The 25,542-nt window shown below is 33.4% G+C and overlaps 1 protein-coding gene and 1 long non-coding RNA gene across 4 annotated transcripts in view; one reads left to right on the top strand and one right to left on the bottom strand.

Annotated features, from left to right (window-relative positions):
• LOC114335880 (ras-associated and pleckstrin homology domains-containing protein 1-like) overlaps positions 1-25,542 on the bottom strand; it is a 398,332-nt gene that overhangs the window by 286,201 nt on the left and 86,589 nt on the right. Inside the window, exon 1 of one of the 3 annotated variants that reach the window (XM_050649492.1) lies at positions 2,930-3,236. The exons of the other annotated variants lie outside the window; for them this stretch is intronic. Within the exon in view, the coding sequence (XP_050505449.1) occupies positions 2,930-3,022 (93 nt within the window). The 5' untranslated portion in view covers positions 3,023-3,236. Of the gene's footprint in view, positions 1-2,929; positions 3,237-25,542 lie in introns of those variants that run through there. 3 annotated transcript variants of the gene reach the window in all.
• LOC126883898 (uncharacterized) overlaps positions 8,807-25,542 on the top strand; it is a 71,139-nt gene continuing 54,403 nt past the window's right edge. The window contains exon 1 of the long non-coding RNA XR_007697753.1: positions 8,807-10,468. This is a non-coding gene — a long non-coding RNA (uncharacterized LOC126883898). The remainder of the gene's footprint in view (positions 10,469-25,542) is intronic.

The following is a 25,542-nucleotide window of genomic DNA, read 5'->3' as shown; positions in this document are numbered from 1 at the left end:
AAGTGCAAACAAATAACCATGACAAATCTGAGTTTGGGATTTGTAAACCAGGGGCGTAACCAGGAGGGATTTTGGGGGGTTGTGACCACCCCCCATTGGGATGTACTTTGAGCTCTATACGCTTAACATAATTACTATTCCATATCCCCTAGCTAGAGACCCTCCAGTAGTCGTAACCCCTCCCCCCCTTAGGATCATCCTGGTTACACCGAACCGTTGTTGTAAACAGCTACTGAAAAAGAACATTCGAAGCTAGTTCCAAAAATGTCAAAAATGTCTTTATATAAAATACAAACTGTATTACACATATCTTTCAAACATTGCAATTAAAGAATGTTATATTTGTATTCAACTTTTACTGGTCGATGAACTGCTACAAAAATTGATTTTATTTTTCCATTTTGACATTGTCAAAAACTTTCGACGTTAGAATCAGATCAGATGAGCCATGGAAGCTGCTCTGGTTATCACCAGAATTTAAAAGGTTCTTTAATCTACAATAAATGGAAGTCAAGAAATTATAAACATAATGAAGAATTATTATATTATAGGATTTCAAAACATGTGTGAGGTTCACAACATGGAGAATATTATTCTCCATTATAAACCTCATATTTTCTGTTTTATATTTTTTATCTAATTTCTTAAAAACATATATAGGGTGTCCCAAAAGTAGTGGAACGGTCGAATATTTCGCGAACTAAACATCGGATCGAAAAACTGAAAAATACTGTTCAATCATTTTCAAAAATCTATCCAATGGCACCAAACACCATCCCCCACTACACCCCCTGGAGGTGGGGTGGGGGTAACTTTAAAATCTCAAATGGAAACCCATAGTTTTTCTTGCAGATTTGGATTCGTTACGTAAAAGTAAGCAACTTTTATTAAAGACATTTTTTCGAACTGTGGATAGATGGCGCTATAATTGGGAAAAATGATTTATCCTGATACCATAGGTAAATTATAGATATAGTATTATATAAAGATATACAGTGGAACCTCGATTATCCGTCAGGGCACCGGACCAAGGGTATGACGGATAATCGAAAAAACGGTTAACAGAACGTTGAAACACATTCATAGTACAACTCTCAAATTTTATTTGTATGTTGTGTTTAATAATATAAGAGGGATTTGTGTTCGTCCAATCCAATTAATTTGGTTTAGAATATTCTGAAATCTTGTTTGTTTTACTGTTAATTCAAATTTTGCAACGAAGAATTTCTTAATCCGCGTAAGATCATAAAATCTATTTTATAGTCTTCTTCTTGTCGAGAATTCAACTCAATGAATTGTTGCATGTGCGATGCACCTTCTCTGGCTTCTTTACACAAATCTTTGTTTGTGCAAATCCAATGGTAGCATCACTGTACATTTCAAGGAATTTCGTTTGGCTCATCGCAATGCTCAAAACTCAATGCTAACAAAATGAATAATATTGATGATGTACGGACCCTGACGGTTAACAGAGGTGACGGTTAATGGAGAGAAGGATAATCGAGGTTCCACTGTATACACTTCCAAATGAGAAACCAAAAAACAGATTTTTAATATTTTTCGAAAACCTTTTTTAAAATTGCTGATAGATGGCGCTAATAAATCGTATTTTTCCAATTAAAGCGCCATCTATCAACAATTCTAAAAAATGTTTCGAATAAATGTTGCTTAATTTTTCATGACGAATCCGAATCTGTAATAAAAAGTGGGGGTTGCTATTTAAGATTTTAAAGTTACCCCCACCCCACCTCCAGGGGGTGGGTTGGAGGGTCATGTTTAGTGTTATTCGATAGGTTTTCGAAAAGTATTAAAAACCTCTTTTTTGGTTTCTCATTTGGAAGTGTATTTCGCGAGATATTAGACCGTTTCTATAATTTACCTATGGTATCAGGATAAATCGTTTTTCTCAATTATAGCGCCATCTATTAACAGTTCGAAAAAATGTCTTGAATAAAAGTTGCTTACTTTTACGTAACGAATCCAAGTCTGCAAGAAAAACTAGGGGTTTCCATTTGAGATTTTACAGTTACCCTCCACCCCACCTCCAGGGGGTGTAGTGGGGGTTGGTGTTTGGTGTCATTGGATAGATTTTTGAAAATGATTGAACACGCATTTTTCAGTTTTTCGATCCGATGTTTAGTTCGCGAAATATTCGACCGTTCCACTACTTTTGGGACACCCTGTATATAAAGGTTATGTTACAATGAATTGAATCGATTGGTCTGGAGACTGAGAGATCATTAGTAATTATTTATTATTAAGTATTATAATAGATTATTAATCCCCTCTGCGGTTCAGTGGTAAAAGAGCCTACCTTTGGATCCAACGTTTGTGTGTTCGAATCTCAGCCGGAGAGCAAATTTTTAATTTATTGAAAATTTTTAAATGAAAATAGTTTTTATCCTTGTGGGATTGGTACTCACTGGAGGTACGGCAGACGTTCGGATACAATTAGCGTCTCTTTGTAAAGACAATGAAGTCAATTTTCCTAAGTAACAAGACATTTACTCAACACACACTACACATTACACTATCTGATTACAAACTTAATACTCAACTGTAGGTACCATGCCAATGGCCAATTAATTGTCAAGGGATTAAGCTAAATAAAAAAAATATTATTGTACTCACAGATTTTTACAAATTATCAATTTTGATTTATGACATTGAACCTAATAACCTAAACTAATTTTATTATACCAATAACTTTTCAAATTGTTTTTCTTTTCACTACGGACTAAGTACGACTACAATAAATGCCTTAACCTTTGGACTGTTTAGCAGTAATGCTTGCACAAGTTATTTAGGAGAGATTTGTAGGTTAGAATAAATCATATTCACTGGAATCATTCATTGAAGATAATGTAGTAAAGCTTTTTTAATTATGTCATTAAGCATCTTTTATTTCTTATATCGTTAAATTACATACCGAATCGTCTGAGTACGTTGAGCTGCTATCATCATCGTTTTCGTTTCCCTTTTTAGCAGCCACTTTAGAATTAGATCTCCTAATCCAAGACATGTTTACACAAATTCACGCACTTTTTCACACAAAAATAACACTCAGGTGAGAATTCTTAACGACTTGAAAAGAAAGACGATCGCACCATCTTTATCTTTTAGCCGAGGCATGTGAGGGCAGGCACCATCTCCATCTCACGCCGTTTTCTAAATGACGGGAATTTGTTGTTTGTCGGGTGCGTTTTCGTTGCACTCAGTCTTCCAAACTCGAAGCGACTGAACTTGATGCTTGATGCATAACAAACACAACAGTGCGAACGCTTGTTTTCGTTCATGAAGAATCGCCGATTCCACTTAGAGAATACAGTCGACCTGTTTAGTTACGAACATTAATATTTTTATGGTGGTGTAATAAAATTACTCGTATTTATCACTAATCTTAGAACTGTAAAATTAATGATTAAGGGCCGACAAATAGATTTATTTACTAATTATTGTTTCTTTGATATTTGGAATTAGCTCAGTAAATGACCGCTTTCTTTGGAGTGTAATTTTCAGGGTGAACTGCAAATTGCATGAAAATTTGGATTATGTTTCCACTTACCCTCCACTTAAAAGTTGAATTTGTGCCGTTTATTGCTTTTAATTGGGGAGGGGGCGACATTACTCTTCTCGGTGGTGCAAAAACGCACGTTTAATTTAAAGTAAGTTCGGAAATGTATCAATTGACTAATTCTAAACAACTTTCGTTCTATAGCGTTTTTTACGTAAGTCAATAGTTTTCGAGTTATTTGCGATTAAAAATGTTTATTTTTCTCCTAGTCAAAATATTCCTAGCAAAAGTGTAGCTTATAAAAAAACGAAAAAGTCGTGTATTAATGAAGTCTATAAACCCAGTAAAAGCAAAGTTGTAGCTCATGAAAAATACGTTCATATCCGTCAAATTCCAGATCGAATATTTCAACGTGAAATAACCAAAAAATTGAGCAATTTTCGGGAAAAATCTATTAAAATTTTTTAAAATGTTTATTTTTTATAAAGCAACAAAACTAAATGAGCTACGCTCAAAATAAAGTTTTTTTTGGTCCCTTTTTTGGTTAAAAAAATCGTGAAATTCTCCTCCTTTTTAGCACCCTAAATAAAATTAAACGTTACCGCTTTACCTTTTACTTATGTATGTGTACTGTTTATACGATCTGTAAGTTTGACCGGTTTGAAGTGCTTATTTTTGAAGAAATTTGGTGTTATAGTAAAAAAAAATTTCTAAAAATTTTGGAAAAACTTCAAAAAGTATGTATTAGTGATACGAAAAATCTCAAAGAGTGCTTAATTTTTTGGTTGCTTGACGTTGAAATATTCGATTTGGAATTTGACGAATAAAAACGTATTTTTCATGAGCTACAACTTTGCTTGTGTTGGATCTATGGACTTCACGAATACACACCTTTTTTCGTTTGGTTATATGCTACATTTTTATGCTGAAAAAAAAATTTTTTGATAAAATACTTAGTTTTTGTATTATAACGCCTGAAAACGTGTTTTTTTTTTGTCGAAAAATAAACATTGCGAATCGCAAATAACTTGAAAAGTATTAACTTACTTAAAAAACTCTATAGAACGAAACTTGTTTGGAATTAGTCGATTTATCTAGTTCCGTACTTTATTCTATTATTCTGTATTCTTATTTTAAATGCGCGCTTTTTCATTCTCGAGAAGGGGTGACTGTCACCCCCTAAGCACATAAAAGCAACCAACGGCACAAGTTCAACTTTGAAGTGGACGGTAAGTAGAACCTATATAGTTCTATAAAATAGTTTTTTCGTACTTCCGGGCCTAAAGTGACAACTTCACTCCCTTGTGACAGGTACTAAAGTGTCACATTTAATCCCTCCGGGATTAAATATTGACGAAACTCCCGGAACGATTAAATCACAAACAAACGAATTTAACCTGCTCAGACGTGAGAATTCTTGACTTCTTTGGCTTAAATCCCTCATTTCTTCTCTTCAAAAAAGCTAATAATTTTGGAAATTTACTTATATCAATATCTTCTCTAATGTTAATAACCGATTTCAGCATTGAGTAATTCAAAGAGTTGAGGCACAAACCGCTTTTGATTTATCATCGAAGTAGACTAACAGCGCATTTTCAGTAGGTTGTCTCACATTTTTTAAGCGGCACCACTTTTTAAAAGCATCGTACTGCTGCTCGTATAGTTTTCTAGATTTCGGTGGTAACAATTCTTCACCTACTTCGGCTGCTCTTTTATCAATATCAGATACACCTTCTTCACTCATGATACCAATAATTATCAATAACAATGTTTCTTTACAATGACACTAGTAATGACAATGTTTCTAAATTATAACTGTCACAACGCAATGTTACTATGGTAACTTATTTTAAAGACAGTTTATTAAATGAGTTGAAGAGAGAAAAAACTGATTGAAATTATTGAAATAATTAATAAAATCATACCGGAAGTACGAAAAGTATCGTATATACCTTGCGACTGAAGTACATTTAATCCTTCAGGTAAATTATGGCCCTCCCTGCGGTCGGGCCATAAACTTTACCTTCAGGATTAAATGTACTACTTCAGTCCCGCGGTATATAATGTACTATTATTATTTCAAGGAGATGATTACGATTTTCAATACGATATAATTTAATTATGGAATAATGGTGATGAAAACGTACTTACTGGTAACTTACGATATTAGGAATTATGTCTGTATCTTTTAAGTCTTATATGAAATGGATCTAAAATATAATAATATGAAAAGCTGTAGTAGTAGCAAAACCAAATTTCAGACCGCATTGGATGAGGCGGAAATAGACATCACGGAAGCTATAGTACCAGGCATGTCTCAGAACAGGAATCAGTAGATAAATATCTATAATTTTTCAGACATCCAAGCTCTTAATCTTTTTGATTAAAAATCAAAACTGGTTTGAGATTTAAAACAACCTCATAACTAGATATGTCAGCAAACAAGGTAACAAGACAAAGCGTCTAAAAATTAATGGAACTGTTAATATAGGCTCTCATGAATTTTCTTGGAAATAAAAAAACTGTTGATACATAAAAATATATTAGCTGACATGAAACTTAAACCAGAAATAGACAAATTCAACCCAATAAACACGCTATTTAGGAAAATTAAGGGAACTTTATGCATATAAGTTATTATTTATGTCTTTTATGTAGGTTGGGATATTTTTTTACGTCTTTTGGTAGGTGTTTCATTGGAAGTTCCCCTCTAAGGGAAATATCCCCTCCCAAGACAAATGTCTAGATCCGCCACTGAGTAGAAAGGGGTTTTAGACATAGGCGTAACCACGGGTTGGTTTTGGGGGTTATAACCCCCCTTTTGGATGTACTTTGAGCTCTATATGCTTAACACCATTATTATTCCATATCCCCCAGATACCTTCAAGGTAGATGTAACCCCCCTTAGGATCATCCTGGTTACACCTCTGGTTTTAGATATAGAAACTGGACATCATTAACCGATCAGATTGGGGATTAAATCTAACTACATTAATGCCAAATGTTGATACTTTATTATTAAACCATCAAGTTCATCCTGCCCATTAAATGAATTTATTTTTTGCTTATTTTTTTTTTCGATTAATTGTTACTATAATCTGATTCAAATTTCATTAATAAATGTGTAAAAATGTGTTTTTTTTACTTTTTCACACTATAAGTACTTCACTACTGTTAGAAATTTTAATCTTTCAAAGTGAATATCAAGGGGTCGATCTAAAATTGAAAACACGACAAGAGGTCTACGAGAGATAAAAGTTTGGGAAACTCTGTGCTAGAAGATTATCTGTGTTTTCAAAATCAGATAAGGAGTATACAAAATTTACTACTTTCTTAATATAATTAATTACTGTGAGAATTTTTTGTTTGGCCAAGAAGATGCAAACGGTCCCAATAAGGAACATCTTGACCTTCAACCATAAACGACGTAAATGATACTTTTGTATTTAATTGTTGGTATTAGATAACATAGCTAATTATTTACACCATTATACATTCGTGACTATACCGAAAAAGAGAAACGCCAGACAATGTTCCGAACACCCTACCATCAGTTTAATGTGCCACACATATTCAAAGTATGTATTTCTAAAGATTATGCATCGTAGAATATACAAAAAGTTAGACAAACTGACAAAACTCAGTTCGGTTTTAGAAATGCGCAAAGAACCAGAGAAGCATTATTTGCAGTAAATGTGCTAATTAGTAAACCAGGACATCTATGTCTGCTTCCTAGATTATAACAAGGCATTCGATACGGTGAAACATAATCCGTTAATAAAACTACTGAGAACAACGAACATCGAGACACGGGATGTAAGAATAATAAATAATCTGTATTAGTATTATGAACAAGAAGCTGTCATACGATTAAATAATTTAAACACCAATAAACTAAAAATCAAAAGAGGCGTTAGACAGGGCTGTGTCTTGTCGCCATCACTGTTTAATGCATACTCAGAAGAAATATTTAAAAAAGCATTAGGAGATGAAGTAGCAGGCATAAAAATAAATGGCCTACCCATATGTGAAATTAGATACGCCGATGACACAATACTGATAGCAGAAACTATATACAGATCTACAAAAAATTTTAGATAAGGTTGTTGCGACGAGTGAAGAAATTTGGTCTGTCACTAAACATAAAGAAGACGAAATTCATGGTTATATCGAAGAAAAATATTAGAAACATCAATCTACACGTAAATAATAAAACGATAGAACGAGTTCAGAATTATAACTATTTAGGGACAAACATTAGTGAAACAATAAACGATTATACCAAAGAAATCCGAATTAGAATAGAAAAGGATAGAAGTGCATTCACTAATATGAAACAAATATTATGTAGTAGAGACCTCAGCCTAAATCTTAGAAAGCGAGTACTAAAATATTATGTATTTTCTGTTCTTTTGTATGGTGTGGAGACATGGACTCTCAATAAACAATGCCTCAATAGATTGGAAGCATTTGAGATGTGGACGTATCGAAGAATACTAAGAATCTCCTGGACAGACAGAATAACCAATGAGGAAGTACTAAGGAGAATACAGAACAGCAGGCAGATACTGAATTCCATCAAAATAAGAAAACTTCAATACTTGGGTCATATAACACGTGGTGACAGATATGAACTCCTAAAATTAATTATGCAGGGAAATATTCAAGGAAGGCGCAGCATAGGTAGGAGAAAAATGTCCTGGCTGAGAAATCTCAGAGAATGGTATGAGCAGCTCAACTGAACTCTTTCGGGCTGTAGTGTCAAAAGTAAGAATAGCAGTGATGATTGCCAACCTTCGTCGCGGAAATGGCACGTATAGAAGAAGAAGACATTCTTATTAAGCCGAGGTAGTATAAGTAAGGAAATATTTTGGTGTCAAAATAACTTATTTTGACACAACATACACTCACCAGCAAAACCGCCCACCTTGTATTTCTTTCAATTTGCAGAAATCATCAATCTTGGACCACATTTTATGAAAGATATGGTGAAAATTAGCTTTGAGGAAAACAAAACAGTAACATTTTTGAAAAAAGAAGTCGTTAATCAGGGAATGCTTAGCAAAAACCCAATGTTTAAAAATCTTTGAAGAAAATTCAAACAAAAATAATTTTGAAAATGATAGTCTAAAAAATATATGACTATTAATAATGGGTGTTGTTGCCTCTTGCATTTAAGACTTTTTGGAGCAGGTTCGGCTATCCATCAATGACATCCTGGATATCAGATTGGGGAATATTGTGCCACTCCTCTACCGCAGCCGTCTTCGGCTCTTCGAAGGATGTAGGGGCTGAAATATGGTTTGGGATGTTCTCATAGGATTTTGGGAGACAGGGTTCATACACCTGCAAGCCAGGATAAGGCCGACATAGATGCACTACAATTCAAGATGACCGCTTTATTGTCAGCAACATGTTAAGAAATCCCCTTTGCACTGCTCCTAAAGCTCGTGCGCGTCTTTTTGAGGTGATAAATAGTGTGAGTGAACGTACCATTAGAAGAAGACTGGCAGAAAGATATTTGAGGGCTTTCCGTCCAGCTCGCGCCACACAACTTATAACGGTCCGAAATTCGTTGTATTTCTGCTCCAACCCTGTATACCAAAGTTATTTGAAATTTCAATCTAGTTTACATTTGTAACACTTTCGCTACGCCCTGTATATTGAATCGAAGAATCGTAGTTCCTAACAGATCTTTCGTATGACTTGATTCACTTCTCACGATGTTGGATGTTTGTTTCGTTGATCGTACGATTCTCTGAAATTTGGCGTAGATATCTAAAGTACCCCAAATTGTTTATATTCTACAGAGGAGGCGACAATGCTTCAAACAGGTTTTGATGGTTTTCGGAGGAGATCATAAATTCTCTAATAATGTATTTCTGCCGGCTTTGAGACTGAAAAGTGTTTATATTATAGAGATAATAGCTTTGAGTAAACAACAAGTGTTACCCATTGAGCACACGTGCGAAATTGCTGACTTAAGTGTTTTTCGTGGGAATAACATTCTCTATTAGAGCCCAGAAAAAATCGCTTACCGATTATGGAAGGTTTCTTATTGGTGGAGAAATTTTGCATGGCGTCAAATTAGGGGTTTGGCGTAGTATGATTTTGGTTTCCTTATTGGTTGAGATTGGATTATGAGCGTTTTGAATCTGTAATTGGTCGATGGGATGGATCCTGTGATGATTTTGCAAAGGGCATTTTGGTTAGAGTTTGAGAAGATCAAGTTAGGGAGTTCTGTTGGGTCCGTCACCAAGAAGAGTTCTAAAGTCTAGTTTGGAGTTGCAGTGACGTTAAAATGTAGTTACCAGTTCTCAGGCCGGCGGAGAACTCAGCGCGGCGATGCAGTGTGGTGTGATAAATGGAACTCCGGCAATTTTCGTTGCTGTCAAGCGAATTGTCGATAATTTATAAATACCATTTTTGGTATTCCTTTTTTTATGCAGTCAGATCCAGGGATTATGCAGAATTCTTTTCGTGTTCAAATACCCTAGTTAAAGCGAAGTTTGCTTTCATTTTAGTATTTTTGATCCAGTTTAATGAACTAGATCAGCGGTTCTCAATCTGTGGTACATGTACCACTGGTGGTACATATCATTATTTGAGGTGGTACACAAAACGCAAAAATAGCCAAAATCAGCACCAATATTATAGTTAATTAGATCACCATGGTAGATAGGTATTTCAGTTAGGTGGTGCCAAAAATATTAAAAAAATATTTGGTGGTACATGACTCAAAAAGATTGAGAACCGCTGAACTAGATAACAAGATTGTTTTAAATATTTTTGTTCGAGTACCTAAGTGCTAATTTTCTATATAAATTTTTTTTACGAACTATGGTTCATCAAATATGTACTGTTGCTGTATCTATTAATATTGTGGAGTGACTTTTGTGATGTGAAATCGCGCCTTGGACAACCACAGGAAGATTCAAGGACAATGATTACAAGGTATTTTTTTTATGTAGAACTTTTCTTTCATTTATTAAATTGGTAATCTCGATCTCAGTTGTAACACCGTGAGATCACAGATTCGAAAATTTATTTTTTTTTTGTCTTAATAAGTAATGTTTTATTTGCTAAATACAATCTTATTATTTCTCTTTTCCTTCTCTCTTGAATCGTAAGAACAATAAAGAATTTGCTGAGTATAGTATAGAGTAGACAAGGTAAGTCACACCATATTTGCTGTTTTAAAGTATTTTATATATTTTTTATTTGACTATGTTTTTTGTTTTATTTTGATTTATCTTTCTTTGCTTTATTTCTATTTTTTGTATAATTTTTGGTTCCCTTTAAGTAACCAGTGGCGCCCAATATTTTATTTTATTTTAATTTAACATCCTTATTTCGATTTTTCTTTTATTTTTTTTCTAAGCTAATACGAGTATACTATAACATCCCTTAAGAATCCACACCCCATTAGATCTCTGAGACTTGAGCGACCGTGGCCTTCATTGTGTAACATCCCCTTATATGACATATCAACATCTTGTCAAAGTTCTATTACCTTTTCATGTTATACAAATGACGCCCTTTCGTGGGACTGTTTCAAACTACTCCCACAACGCCACATACTTGGTTTTGCGCAAGAATATGCTAACTGGACTGTGGCTAAATGGAAGAACATACAGTTCTCAGATCAGAACAGAATAGACCTAAGAGGTCCATATGTACGTCAGCTTGGTTAAAGGCGTCAAAATAAATGGTTTGCTCCATGCACTATAACCGAAACAGTGGCTTACTACGAGGAGGGTCAATAATTATTTGGGGAAGTATCTCTCATGAAGCTCGTACGAATCCAATTGGGCTCGATAGAGGCAGTGTGAATGCTCAAAGATACGTGGAAGAAGTTTTCCAAGACCATGTCATGCCTTTCGCACCGTTAATTGGTGAAAACTTTACATTATGACAATGCCGTTGCCATACCGCGAGATTCACCCGTGAGTAGGGATGGCAAAAACAAATTGTAGATCGATATATTGTATCATAAATATAATACATCGAATGAAGATATCGATATATATCAGAGAAAAAATATCGTTAGGTGCGATATATCGATATATTCTTATATAATTAAATAAAATAAAAGAATTACTAAAATATACTACTAAAAAAGTAAATTATACAAAATAATAAACAAAAGGATGAGATTTTCTTCAAAATTTAAAAGTAAAGATGCACTTACGTATAAAATCCTTTAATATTTTTAATACATACAGAGTATCAGTAAAGAAGTACCTACATACAGTATCAATACAGAATTTTTAAAACTATTATATTAAAAATTACTTAAATTATAATTATATGTATGTTTATTTAAATTTATGTCTTATGTTATGTATTTATGAATATATATATTCAAAATAAGTTTAATTCTTGTGGCAGTGAATTCAAAAATATTAATTTTGACAACCGTTTGCCTGCTAAGCGGTTCCTTGTTTTGGTAGCAGTTGCTCCTTCCAACACCAGTAATATTGACATCTTGAGTTTTAGGGTTTTTGTCAATACAATACAATTATTTTAAAACTTTAAAGAACGTACTACGTGAACGTGACAAATGGTAAATTTGAGATCGTTTTATTAGGGTTTACATAGCCTGTCCTCTTGAAAAACATTGTTAAAAGTTTTAAAAAATATTGTACTACCTGCAACTTGGACAACAAGGGCAAGGGTGGGTATACGACATTCAAATAAAATAATACTGGTCGAAAATCTTGATTTATGATATTTCTATATAGACCAAGGATCTGTTTTTAGGTGGATGTGAGAGGTGGCATTCAGATTTTTGCGGATAAAGTTAGGTGATAACTTCGTTAATAATAATTGATTTATGCTCCTTCTCAAATGCCCGGAAAATTAACAAAAAAAAAAATAAAATATTTAAAAATTTCAAAAAATTTCGTTTTTTTCTACTTTTTTGCTTATAACTTTAAAACGATTCATTTTGGAACAAAGTCGTATAGGAATAAAACAAAGATAATTAAATTTTCTATCAGATGCGATTGGTTAAAAATGTCTTAATTTATCACCCTTGCTGCAAAATAGCAATAAATATAAAATAAGGGGGCAAAACAAGCCTGTCCTTATTCAATGATTTTCCATCACTTATATAGGTTACACTTGGAACCTTCCTAATTCGCTTAGAAAATTTTTGTAATGTGCTAAAACCGTACACCAAATTTCATTAAAATTGACTTACTAGATTTTGAATAATAATTTTGCAATCTAAACTTTTTTAAAAAATTAAAATTTTTTAAAATCTTGCACAACAAAAACTAGAACATACAAAGATTTGTCAATTTTTTTACATATAAAGAAGCACTCCACCTATCTAATGCACTTTACAGAATTGAAATCGGATTATTTAAGCAGCCTCAGCAATGTTTTAAAGTTATAAACAATTTTTTGGCTTACAAACAAATTAGTCCTGTGACCAGGAGGGGGTGCTACGGGCTCCTTTATTTAGATGGACTTACCCAAGATTTTTATGTATTTTTTGACTCGTAGAACACGATTTTTTTGGGTAACAGTTGATCCGGATGTCGATAAGATTGTTATAAACAAAGAACTTGAGGAATTACATAACATCGATTTTTCGCAAAATAAAACATTTTTTTTGTATTTCTTGGGTAATTCTAAGCAAAAAATGTTCTTACAAGTTTTTTCGTAGGATGCATAGTTTTCGAGATAAACGCAGTGGAACTTTCAAAAATTCGAAAAATTGCAATTTTTGAACGCGAATAACTTTTGATTAAAAAATAAAATAGCAATTCTGCTGACAGCATTTGAAAGTTTAAGTCAAATTATACCGGTTTTAATTATTTGCATTGCTAAAAATTAATTTCTTTATTATTAAACCAAGCTATTTGTTTATAAGCCAAAAAATTGTTTGTAAGTTTAAAACATTGCTGTGGCCCCTTAAATAATCCGATTTTAATTCTGTAAAGTGTATTAGATAGGTAGAGCACCTCTTTATATGTAAAAAATTAGACAACTTCTAAATGGTCTACTTTTTGTTCAGAAAGATTTTAAAAAATTTGAACTTTTTTAAAAACATTTAGATTGCAAATTTATTATGCAAAATCGATTAGGTCGATTTTAATGAAATTTGGTACACGGTTTAAGTATGTTATAGTCGGTTCGCTAAGCTCAGACGCAACTGGCTAGATATTTTAGTCAATAATTTTTTTGTTTTTTGCCAATTTTGCAAAAATTTGCAAAATTACTAACTATTTAGTAATTATTAACTATTTAGTAATTATTTTTTGCCAATTTTACTAAAATTGGCAAAATTACCGACTAAAATATCTAGAAAGTTGCGTCTGAGTTTAGCGAACAGACTATACAAAGAATTTCCTAAGCGAATTACTAAGGTTCTACTAAGCGCCACCAAAGTGGTTAAAAACATTGAATAACAACAGGCGTATTTTGCCCCCTTATTTTGTATTTATTGCTATATTGCAGAAAAGGTAATACGTTCAGACATTTTTGACCAGTCGTATATCATACAAAATTCAATTATCTTTATTTTATTTCTGTACGACTTTGTTCCAAAACGAATCGTTTTAAAGTTATAAGCAAAGAAAGCAGAAAAAATCGACGTTTTTCGAAATTTTTAAATATTTTAATTTTTTTATTAATGTTCCGGGCATATTTGAGAAGGAGCATAAGTCAATTATTATTACTGAAGGTGTCACCTAACTTTATCTGCAAAAATCCGAATGCCACCTTTCACATCCAAAAATAGACGTTTTTTCACAGATGCTTACTGGTCTAATAGTGTAGTAGTGTAGTAGAATATTGTTTTCACCCAATTTTGAAAAAATGTGAAAACTTTGTATTATCCACGTCCGTCTGTCCGTCCGTCTGTCTGTAATCACAACTCCTCCGTCAATATACCAGCTAGAATGACAAATGAGGTGTCAACTGAAAGCTGATAATCCAAGGATGGTACTAAAGGTGAGATATTCGACCTTGGCGGTCTGTCCGTCGGTCTGTCCGACCGCGAATATAACTCCTCCATCATTATACCAGGTAGAATGACAAATGAGGTGTCAAATGAAAGCTTATAATCCAATGATGGTACTAAAGGTGAGGTATTTGACGTAGGCTGTCTTTCCGTCGGTCCGTACGACCGCGAATATAACTCCTCCATTATTATACCAGCTTGAATGATAAATGAGGTGTCAAATAAAAGCTTATAATCCAAGGATGGTACTAAAGGTGAGATATTTGACCCAGGCTGTCTTTCCGTCGGTCCGTACGACCGGGAATATAACTCCTCCGTCATTATACCAGGTAGAATGACAAATGAGGTGTCAAATGAAAGCTGATAATCCAAGAATGGTACTTAAGGTGAGATATTTGACCTTGGCGGTCTGTCCGTCGGTCTGTCCGACCGCGAATATAACTCCTCCATCATTATACCAGGTAGAATGAAAAATGAGGTGTCAAATGAAAGCTTATAATCCAAGGATGGTACCAAAGGTGAGATATTTGACCTAGGCTGTCTTTCCGTCGGTCCGTACGACCGCGAATATAACTCCTCCATCATTATACCAGCTTGAATGATAAATGAGGTGTCAAATGAAAGCTTATGATCCAAGGATGGTACTAAAGGTGAGATATTTGACCTAGCCTGTCTTTCCGTCGGTCCGTACGACCGCGAATATAACTTCTCCGTCATTATACCAGGTAGAATGACAAATGAGGTGTCAAATGAAAGCTGATAATCCAAGGATGGTACTAAAGGTGAGATATTTGACCTAGGCGGTCTGTCCGTCGGTCCGTCCGACCGCGAATATAACTCCTCCATCATTATACCAGCTAGAATGATAAATGAGGTGTCAAATGAAAGCTTATAATCCAAGGATGGTACTAAAGGTGAGATATTTGACCTAGGCAATCTTTCTGTCGGTCTGTACGACCGCCAATATAACTCCTCCGCCATTATACCGGGTAGAATTACAAATGAGGTGACAAATGTCAAAGTTTAGTAAAAATGACTCAAAATTAGTAAATTCGTATATCAATCCACGCAAAGTTACACGTAAAATTCAAATATCGTCTTCCAGTTCTACTTTCGATTACTTTGGGTGAAAACCTAGGACTTACGAAGTCCAATTACTTGTTTCTTTAGTACCTATAACATACTAGCGTCTCAAAAAAATAAGGATATGATTTATATTATAAGATTTTATTATAATTTTATATCTTGCCGATATGGCATATTAATCTTGTGTGGGCGATATATTGAATCTCAAATATCGATATATTTTCCGATAAATCGAAAGTTGAATATCGATATAAAACTATCGATAAAATTTTAAAATATATCGATAAATTTAATTTATCGATACATCGTTGCCATCCCTACCCGTGAGTACCTTAATGAGGTCGGAAATTAAGTTTTACCATGACCGGCATGCATTTCCGATATTAACCCAACTGAACATATTTGAGACAACCTCAAAAAACGGGTAAGAACAAGAGCACCAGCCCCTACATCCTTCGAAGAGCTCAATTCGGTTGCGGTGAAGGAGTGGCACAATATTCCCCAATCGGTTATCCAGGATATCATGAATTGATTGCTAAACCGTCTCCAAGAAGACCTAAGGGCCAGAGACCGCAACACCGATTATTAACACTCATATTTTTTTAGACTATGATTTTCAAAATTGTTTTTTTTGAATTTTCTTCGAAGATTTTTAAACACTGGATTTTTGACAAGCATCCCTTCAGACTTTTTTTTTCAAAAATTTTACTGCTTTGTTTTCCTGAAAGGTGGTTTTCACCAACTGGTCTTACAGCGAAAAGTAGAGGGAAAGCGAGGAGCAGGAAGGCGAAGGATTCCGTGCCTGAAAAATCTACGTACGTGGTTCAACACAACCACTACAAATCTTTTCAGAGCAGCAGTGTGCAAAGTACAGATTGCCATGATGGTCGCCAACATCCGAAACGGATAGGCACTACAAGAAGAAGAAGGTTTTCACCATATCTTTCATAAAATGAGGTCCAAGAATGATAATTTCTGCAAATTGAAAGAAATACCAGATGGGTGGTTAATTTTGCTGGTAAGTATATTATTATTTCAATCCCCCTACTACGTTTTTTTCATAAATTATAAATGCGGTTTTTTACCAAATACTAAGCCGATTACTAAACTGGTTGACTATAATTGACTTATTCGGAATCCGGTCGCTTTCTGGACCAAAACATACAACGAGGTTCACGCTGAACACGACACAGAAACAGTAAACCACGAACCACAGAGAGTAATGAAATAGAATTAGTCACCATGGTCCCATGGTCGTGCAGAGTTCAAATTTGACGAGATTAGACATAGGCGTGGCACTGGGAAAGGTACGTCTAGACGCCAGCGGGCGCTTTGATCTTCTCTTTAAATAATTTTATTGTTACTCTAGTCAATTTATATCAAAAGTTTATCAGACTGACATGTTTATTTACGAGACTACTTTAATAAATCGATACAATCATTCTTTCTGGACTGGGATATTATTATACCACCGTTTTATTCAAATATCTCATGACGGGGAGTGATAAGAAAAAAATAATTCAATGCGATATCAGTTCCTATAAAATAGATAACATTAAACAAATATTCAAAGACAATTTATTGCCGTTAAATTAAAAGTAAGAAGTATAAAGACTGGTATGGTCAACATAAAGGCAATATTATATAGAACAGAAATATGCTTTATTGTCATTGAAAATTGTACAATTTTATAGACAAAGCTTACAAAGAGGTAAAAAAAACAATAATAAATATAATTTAAAAATATCACAAGGAAAAAAAATATAATTTACTGAAATTATATAAATCGTCAATATAAATAAAAAATAAAGAAATATAACAGAAAAAATGTATAACAACATTTAAATAAATTGCATAACCAACCTTAGCAACTAATAAATTTAATAAGATAAGTATACTGCTCTTTTATATTTGTTTATTATTGCTCTTAGTATCGTCATTCTCTTAGCCATTATCCCTATGCGGAGTCCTAAATTCCCTAATTGCATTTCTCCATAACTTTCTATCTTGGGTCATATCAACATCAATCCCTTATACCATACCGACATGGACTGGCTAAGCGTCCCCTCTCCCCCCCAATCTTCTTTGGTCTTTCTTTCCTGCTTGTTCCAGGAATTCGCAGTTCAACATTTCTTCGTATTGGAGGATTACTGTCTCGACGTTGAACATGACCAAACCATCTTAACTTATGCTCCCTTATTTTGGCATCAATTGGTACCGCCCCAAGACTTCCCTTAATATACTGATTCCTTATTTATATATCGTTTTTTTGTTACTCCACTCATCCATCTAAGAATTCTCATTTTCGCCACATGCATTCGCATTCCTCTTTCTTTTTAACTGCCCAGCATTCGGTTCCGTACATCATAGCCGGTCTGATGGCTGTTTTATAGAATTTTCTATTGTATGTATCTGCATCTATTTCCCCATTACTCGGCAACACCGATCCTAGGCATTTAAAACTCTTACTTTTGATAAAAACGTTGATAAAGAAAAAGAAAATTTTTAAAGGCAGAAAACAGGAAATCAATGGAATCTATTGAAATCATGAAAATAATCGGAACAAAAATAAAAAAACATTCAACAAAAACAACCAATCCAAAAACTAATTGAACAGAATACGAATATTTTACACTATATGGCAAAACCGACATATTAACACTGAGATGAAGTCAAGAATTTATAAAGCCAGTTTCAAATGAGAAATGCATTGAAAACATCATTCAATCACTATGTGTTTATAGCTTTGTTTAACAATAAAAAAATTTATTATTTTTAGCAATGAAAGTAATCAAAACCGATAGAATTTGACTTGAACTTTCACATGCGGTAAGCAGAATTGCTATTTTATTTTTCAATCAAAAGTTATTCGGGTTCAAAAATTGCAATTTCTCGAATTTTTGAAAGTTCAACCGCGAATATTTTGACAAGAAAATAAAAAAAAATCAGAGTGGCAACCCCTCCCATTATAATTTATGGGTATGAAAAATAGATTAAAACATATTCTCAGTCCTACAGGATATACGTGTAAAATTTCATAAAAATCGGTCAAGCCGTTTCGGAGGAGTATCGTAACTAACACTGTTACAGGAGAATTTTAGGTATATAGAAGTAACTGAGAATTAAATAATCAAAGTGCCAAACTTTGACCACAATTAACCTAGGCCAAAAGTTTTTTTTGGAAATTCGTGTAAAAATACCAGCTTTTGAAATACCATAGTAGAAGTACGATGTACTCTACTGTCAATATTAACAAAGCTATTCAAATTGTTTTTAAGCAAAAAATGACTCTACTTTAGTAAAAAAATTTCGAAATGATAAAAATGACTTTTTATTGATTTTTTTAAATACTTTGAAAATATAAGTGTTCTTTTTTCATGTGATTTCCACAGAATTACTCTATCATTATTATTTTCTGAACAATAACGTTGCAAAAAAAGCTCTTTGGGATAAACAAATTGAATAAAATTTAAACTAATTGACGAATCGTCCTGAAATTTTTTGGGCATGATATGTACTGGTTGTCTCAACTTTTCATGCAATATGAAACTCTTAAATTCCTTTTCGGAAAAGTTATAGCAAATTTTTTATTTTCATAATTTTAGTCTTATCTTGCAATTATCGAAGCAACAAATAATCGGACCAAAATTCAAAAACTGACATTTTAAACCTTTGCTCACCTAATAAATGATGAATACTCCGAATAAGATATTTAATAACCCTATTTTTACCTGTAGCTATTTAAACGAAAAAACTGCCATTTTTGACCCTTATTTGTTAATAACTAAAATTCTCGTTCGAATTGTGACGGGCATTTTTGTATGTATAATCTATTAGTTATATAGTACCCAAAAACCCCATTTACAACCTGGCTGCTCAAACTCAAGTGTCCAGACAAAAACCTTATTTCTCTGAACTATAAGTATACTTTCGCTCCAAGAATAAGAATAAGTGCACGCAGTATATGTATTACAAAATAAGTTTAAATAATTAATTCATTAAAATTACGCGAAAGCGCCTATGACAATTATCTAATTGAAATTACTAAGTTTATAGGAAGCAGTGGGAGATAATATAAAACTAAATCAACAACCACGGAAAACATAACAGTAATCAAATTATCACTGTGCCAAGGTTAAAACAAACAACTCATCTACTTATCACACAATAATTATCATAAAAATTAATAACAATCCTTATTTATGTACTACAAAAATATTAAATTTCACAATTAACCACTTCAGTTCCACTAAATTTCCTAAGCACCAACTAAAAATACATTCACCGGCAAAATTAACCGCCCACCTTGTATTTCTTTAAATTTGCAGAGCGTATCAATCTTGAACCACATTTTATGAAAGATACGGTGAAAACCATCTTTGAGGAAAACAAAACAGTAACATTTTTGAAAAAAAAGTCGCTTATCAAGGGATGCTTAGCAAAAATCCAACGATTCAAAAAAATTTCAAACAAACCAAATTTTGAAAATCATAGTCTAATTAAAAAAAATATGAGTATTGATAATGGATGTTAAATTGGATAAACACAAGTTAGAAATAGTATCACAAACTGAAACAAAGAAGAAAGGAAGCGGTATCGAAATAATTGGCAGTTACCTTCATCTTTACAGTGGCGTCACAAAAGATAAACATGCAAGTTAGATGTGTATCGGTATTAATTAGAAAGACACTAAAGAATACAATAACAGATTGGGATGCAATAAATGAAAATATCATACGAGTAAACATAAACATCTTACAACATAAACTCACTGTTTTTGCAGTATATGGTGTGTCAAATAGGTATATTCTCACGTCAGTGAAAAATAAATGTTCCTTTGAATGTTACATCAAGAGATATCGAAAATTAATGACACTAGAGAAATAATTATATTAGGAGACATCAATAGTCGAACGGGAAAATGGAAAACAACAACATAATAGGACCTTTGGGCGAAGAAATAGTAAACGGCAATGGCGAAAGACTTATAGACTTATAAACTTATAGACTTGTGCGACCAACTTCAGTTAAGAATTAACAACGGCTATTTCAACCACAACGAGGTATACAATGATTCAAAAATATTTCAAAGAAACCAAATTTTGAAAATCGTAGTCCAATTAAAAAAAAATATGAGTATTTATAAATAGGGAGCGGATTTTATGCTAAATGCATATTGCATGCATATTTCGCATATTTGAGAACTTTACTAAATGGTGCATACTTTTAAAGAAACATGCATATTTTGTGCCTATTTAAAAACATTTAAGTCCAAAAAAATTTTAAATTGTTTAATTCGACACAAAATATTTCCCCGCACAGGCTGTCGTATCTATCAATTCGAAAACTACCTGAAGAGAGACGGCTCATTCACTGCCTTTCATTTTTTCTTAGAAAATACCCGATCTTTACACAAAGTACTTTGCAAGTAGTAGCAAGCAGTACAAAGGACGATGCAATACTAATCTGATTTACAACGTATGCTGCACCAATTCAACATAATCGCCAGAAAATTTAACATGTTAATTTCCTCATAAAAAAACAAAATGCATGGTTATAACAGCAGATCCAATAAAATGTAAATTGGAGCTTGAAGGTCAGATAATAGAACAAGTGATGGAGTTTAAATATCTAGGCATCACACTATCTAGCTACGGAAGGCTCGAAACAGAAGTAAGACAAGTGAATAGAGCAAACAGAGCCGCAGGTTGCCTGAATGACACAATAAGGAGAAATAAAAATAACTGAAAAGAAATGAAAGGCAGAATTTACAAAACAGTCATCAGACCAATAATGACATACGCGGCAGAAACCGACCCGACACAGAGAGGACAAAAAGATTGCTCGAAACAGCGGAGATGAAAACCCTTCGAAAAATCGATGGTAAGACTCTATACTCTATGGGACAGAGCTAGAAGTACAGATATACGACGGAGATGCAAGGTGGATAACATTAATAACTGGGTAAGAAACAGAAGAATAGAATGGAATGACCACATAAGCCGAATGACAACAAATAGGGTAGTCAGGACAGCCAGAGACGGCTCCCCAGTAGGAAGACGATCAGTGGGAAGACCACGAAAACGATGGAACGACAACTTACTAGAGGCACATTGAAATAACAGACAGAGTCATGTCTATACAAAAAGAAGAAGACGAAGAAAATACCCGATCTTTACACAAAGTACTTATAGTGCTTATAGTACGCCGTTATAAAATGATTGTAGGACGTTAAAGTGATGAAGGATCGTTTACCCGGAAATCCGAATTTTACTAACTTTTATTATATTTAGTAGGTACCTATAATTCTGGTGATTCTTTTAAATCCTCTATTGTTAAGAGAATTTACAATTTAACCATAGTTTTACGATTTTCTAACGGAAATTAACAAGTTATTTTAAATACGCCCCAAATACTTCTATTGATGTTGAAAGGAGTTTTTCAAGTTATAAAAATATTTTATCTGATCAATATGTTTCCTCGTAAAGAATTTGGAAAAACACATATTGTAGTGAATTATAGTCGAAGATATATTTATAGTGATATTGTTGTTTTATTTTAAATAGATAACTATTGGTAGCAGTTTTTGTAAAATATGTGAATAAATTGCATATATAAAAAAATGATTTTATTTGAAAGATAATTAATAAGATTGCCGCTCCCCCTATAAAAGAACCCCCTAGAATAGAATAAAACAGAAAATTTGTGGTTTCTCGAAATGCACATTTTTTGAATTTTTGTGCGTATCTTGCGCATATTTCGTAATTTTTTATCGCATATATATGCGCATATTTCATCAAAATTGATAGCATATAAATCCGCTCCCTAATAATGGATGTTGCCGCCTCTTGCATTATGATTTCTTGGAGGAGGTTCGGCAATCCATTCATGATATCCTGGATATCAGGTTGGGGATATTGTGCAGCCGTCTGGGCTCTCCCAAGGATGTAGGGTCTGAAAATATGGTACAGGATGCTCTCATACGATTTCGGGAGACATGTTGATACACCCGCAAGCAAGGTCAAGACCAACATCGATGCACTACATGGCAGCTAATCTGGAAAGCTCAACGTAGGTGGCGCTCGTGTAGTTGGAGGTCACCTCAACTTACGTCAACACTTTAAATCAATCTATTTCTAAGTAAATATTGCATATTTGTTTCGCTGTGTGAATTAAACTTAAGAGCATAAAATCCCTCAATGTTATGCTTGTGCAGTTGTGCTCATCAAGAACATCAGGACACAGGTTTCCCAAAGATATTCTGATCAGAAAAAGTGGATTGTAGCAATAAGAAGCGATAAATATGTGCGGAAATAAATGCACGTATTTGCAAAAAAAATTGTTGAAACAGATTATATATTGCCCCTAGATTCGACTGTAAAAAATAGAATACTTCACTATAAAATTCAGATCAAAATTTATTATAAACGCATGGATTAAGGTATGCAATTTTATATACATTCACATCACACTGTTGCCACATCTAAAATCGCTTTTTATGAAGTGACAATATAAAAAAAAATATTTGAAATAATAATATAGAAAAATATGAAATAATAATTTGAAATAATTCTCAAGTTCTCAATATTTTTTAGTGACTAAAACATATCCTGACCAAACCTAAGCTAGCGTCATCGAAAATAATATAAACAAGTTAATAACTGAAAATTTAAGTGACATATTATCTTTAAAATATGCTTTAAAATGACTAAAACATAACCTGATCAAACCTAACCTAATCAAAAATAATATAAACAAGTTACTAACTGAAAATTAAAGTGACCTAGTACCATTCAAATATTCTTTAATGACTAAAACCTGATCAAACTAACCCTAATTTTTTCTAATTTCACCTTAAATTTAAGGTCGCCTTTTACCTAGACGAACACCCAAATAATTATACTTAATTAAATTAACACATTCTATATTTCTATAAGGAATTATATATTTTTTTAAATAAGGCAACATTGCAGAATCATCTGCGCTCAACCCATCCTTAAACCAAATTTACCCCAAATGCGCAACTGTCATGGCGGCGATATTTTGAAAATATCACATTTTTAAATGAGATAGACACAAAAATTAATGCTGAGCGCACTTATTTGGGAATTTTAAATTGATAAAAAAGTAAGGCAGATATCATATACATATACACACTAGACTCGTGGGGAGAGTGAGTCAATACCAAATAAATACCCTCAGATCTATACCCTCTAAGCTATAGAAATCAAACATTGAGACGATGATTAATATAGTTTATCATTCGATAAGGGCTTCCTTTTTTCCAGTAACTCTCGTATGCCTTCTCCTCAATTCGTTTTTCAACGCACAAACAGCCCAAGATCCGTATTTATCGGCCATAATTTATTATTTGTTAAATAGTAATCAAAAACACCATATACAAACTTCACGAATTGTCAAAACGTTGACCTCCAACTACACTAGCGCCGCCAAGCGGGATCAAATGCGTACATAGCTCAGTGGCGGCTGGTGGGGTAAAATTTTGGGTAGGCCAAGCCAGCAAATTACATATAGCTATGTATAATAATACATAATATGCAAATATAAATTTATTTTTATGTATAATAGTGTAGGTGTAGGAAACAGCGGTTGAACCTCGCAAAATGGACACAAGTCCGGTTTTTTTCTGGTATATCAAGGGGTGTCGTTATGCAACTAATTTTTTCTTAAACAATTTCGCCCCGGAACCCTCTTTTCATCCCTTTAAAGGGAGTAATTTGTGGTTTTTGCGAAACGTAGCCCTTCCTGTACGTTTTGCAAAAAAATTACTTAATAGTAAAATGAAGAGGACTATATTTCCTACTATTTATTTTCCGACAGCATATGTCTATCACCCACCGTTTAGCGGGGGTGGCACCCCAACGTTGACAAATTTTTAAAAAAGATGTTTTAAAAAAATATTTTTCCCTAACTGTAATGAAAATTAAGAAGAAACCCTGCGGCAATTAATCACAAATAAGTGGCTGATTTTTTAATATAGGTTTCATTTAAGGGCAATTGCAAATTTTTTAATTACAGGGTGTTACATTTTAAAAAAACCCCTTTTTATACAATTTGAACTGCCTATGCTAGAGTAAAAAAAACTTTCAGCGATTATCGATGTACTAGTGTTATTTACAAATTTGTATAATGCACCCCCATATTTTTCCCGGAACCACCCAAAAAAAGGAGAATTAATTAAGAAAATAATAAAAAATTGATTTTGTGCCACCACTGTGGTTTTAAGGTGCAAAGAAAATAAAATATGCATAAGTCATAATGTGTATCAGACAGTGTGTTCTTTTATTTTCCATAAGTACGTTATCCATAAAATGAATAGGTGACGAAAAAAAAAACAAAAACTGGAGCACGCCAAAGCATTTCTGAGGTTTGCGGCGCCGTTTGCTGTGCCGTAACGTTTGCTGATACGAAAAAAATGCATAGGACCTTATTTGTTGAGAAAATAGTGGTCTTTAATTCTGTATAAGTTTGTTTTAAAAAAAATGCATAGGTAATGAGAAAAAGGGGGTTTTTAAAATGTAACACCCCGTAATTAAAAAATGGGCAATTCCCCTTAAATGAAACCTATACCAAAAAATCAGCCACTTACTTGTGATTAATTTCCCTAGGGTTTCTTCTTAATTTTCATTACAGTTAGGGAAACATAATTTTTTTAAATATCTTTTTTAAAAATTTGTCAACTTTGGGGCGCCACCCCCGCTAAACGGTGGGTGATAGACATATGCTGTCGGGAAATAAATGGTAGGAAATATAGTCCCCTTCATTTTACTATAATTAGGGCTACGTTTCGCAAAAACCCCAAATTATCCCCTTTAAAGGGATGAAATGGGGGTTCCGCGGAGAAATTTTTTAAGAAAAAGTTAGCCTCACAATAAGCTCCCCTTGATATACCAGAAATAAAATAAAACCGGACTTGTGTCCATTTTGCGAGGTTCAACCTCTATTT

The sequence above is a fragment of the Diabrotica virgifera genome, chromosome 1 (genome assembly GCF_917563875.1).
Source record: "Diabrotica virgifera virgifera chromosome 1, PGI_DIABVI_V3a".
NCBI classification, from domain to species: Eukaryota; Metazoa; Arthropoda; class Insecta; order Coleoptera; family Chrysomelidae; genus Diabrotica; species Diabrotica virgifera.
This window is presented reverse-complemented; position numbering and strand designations above follow the sequence as displayed.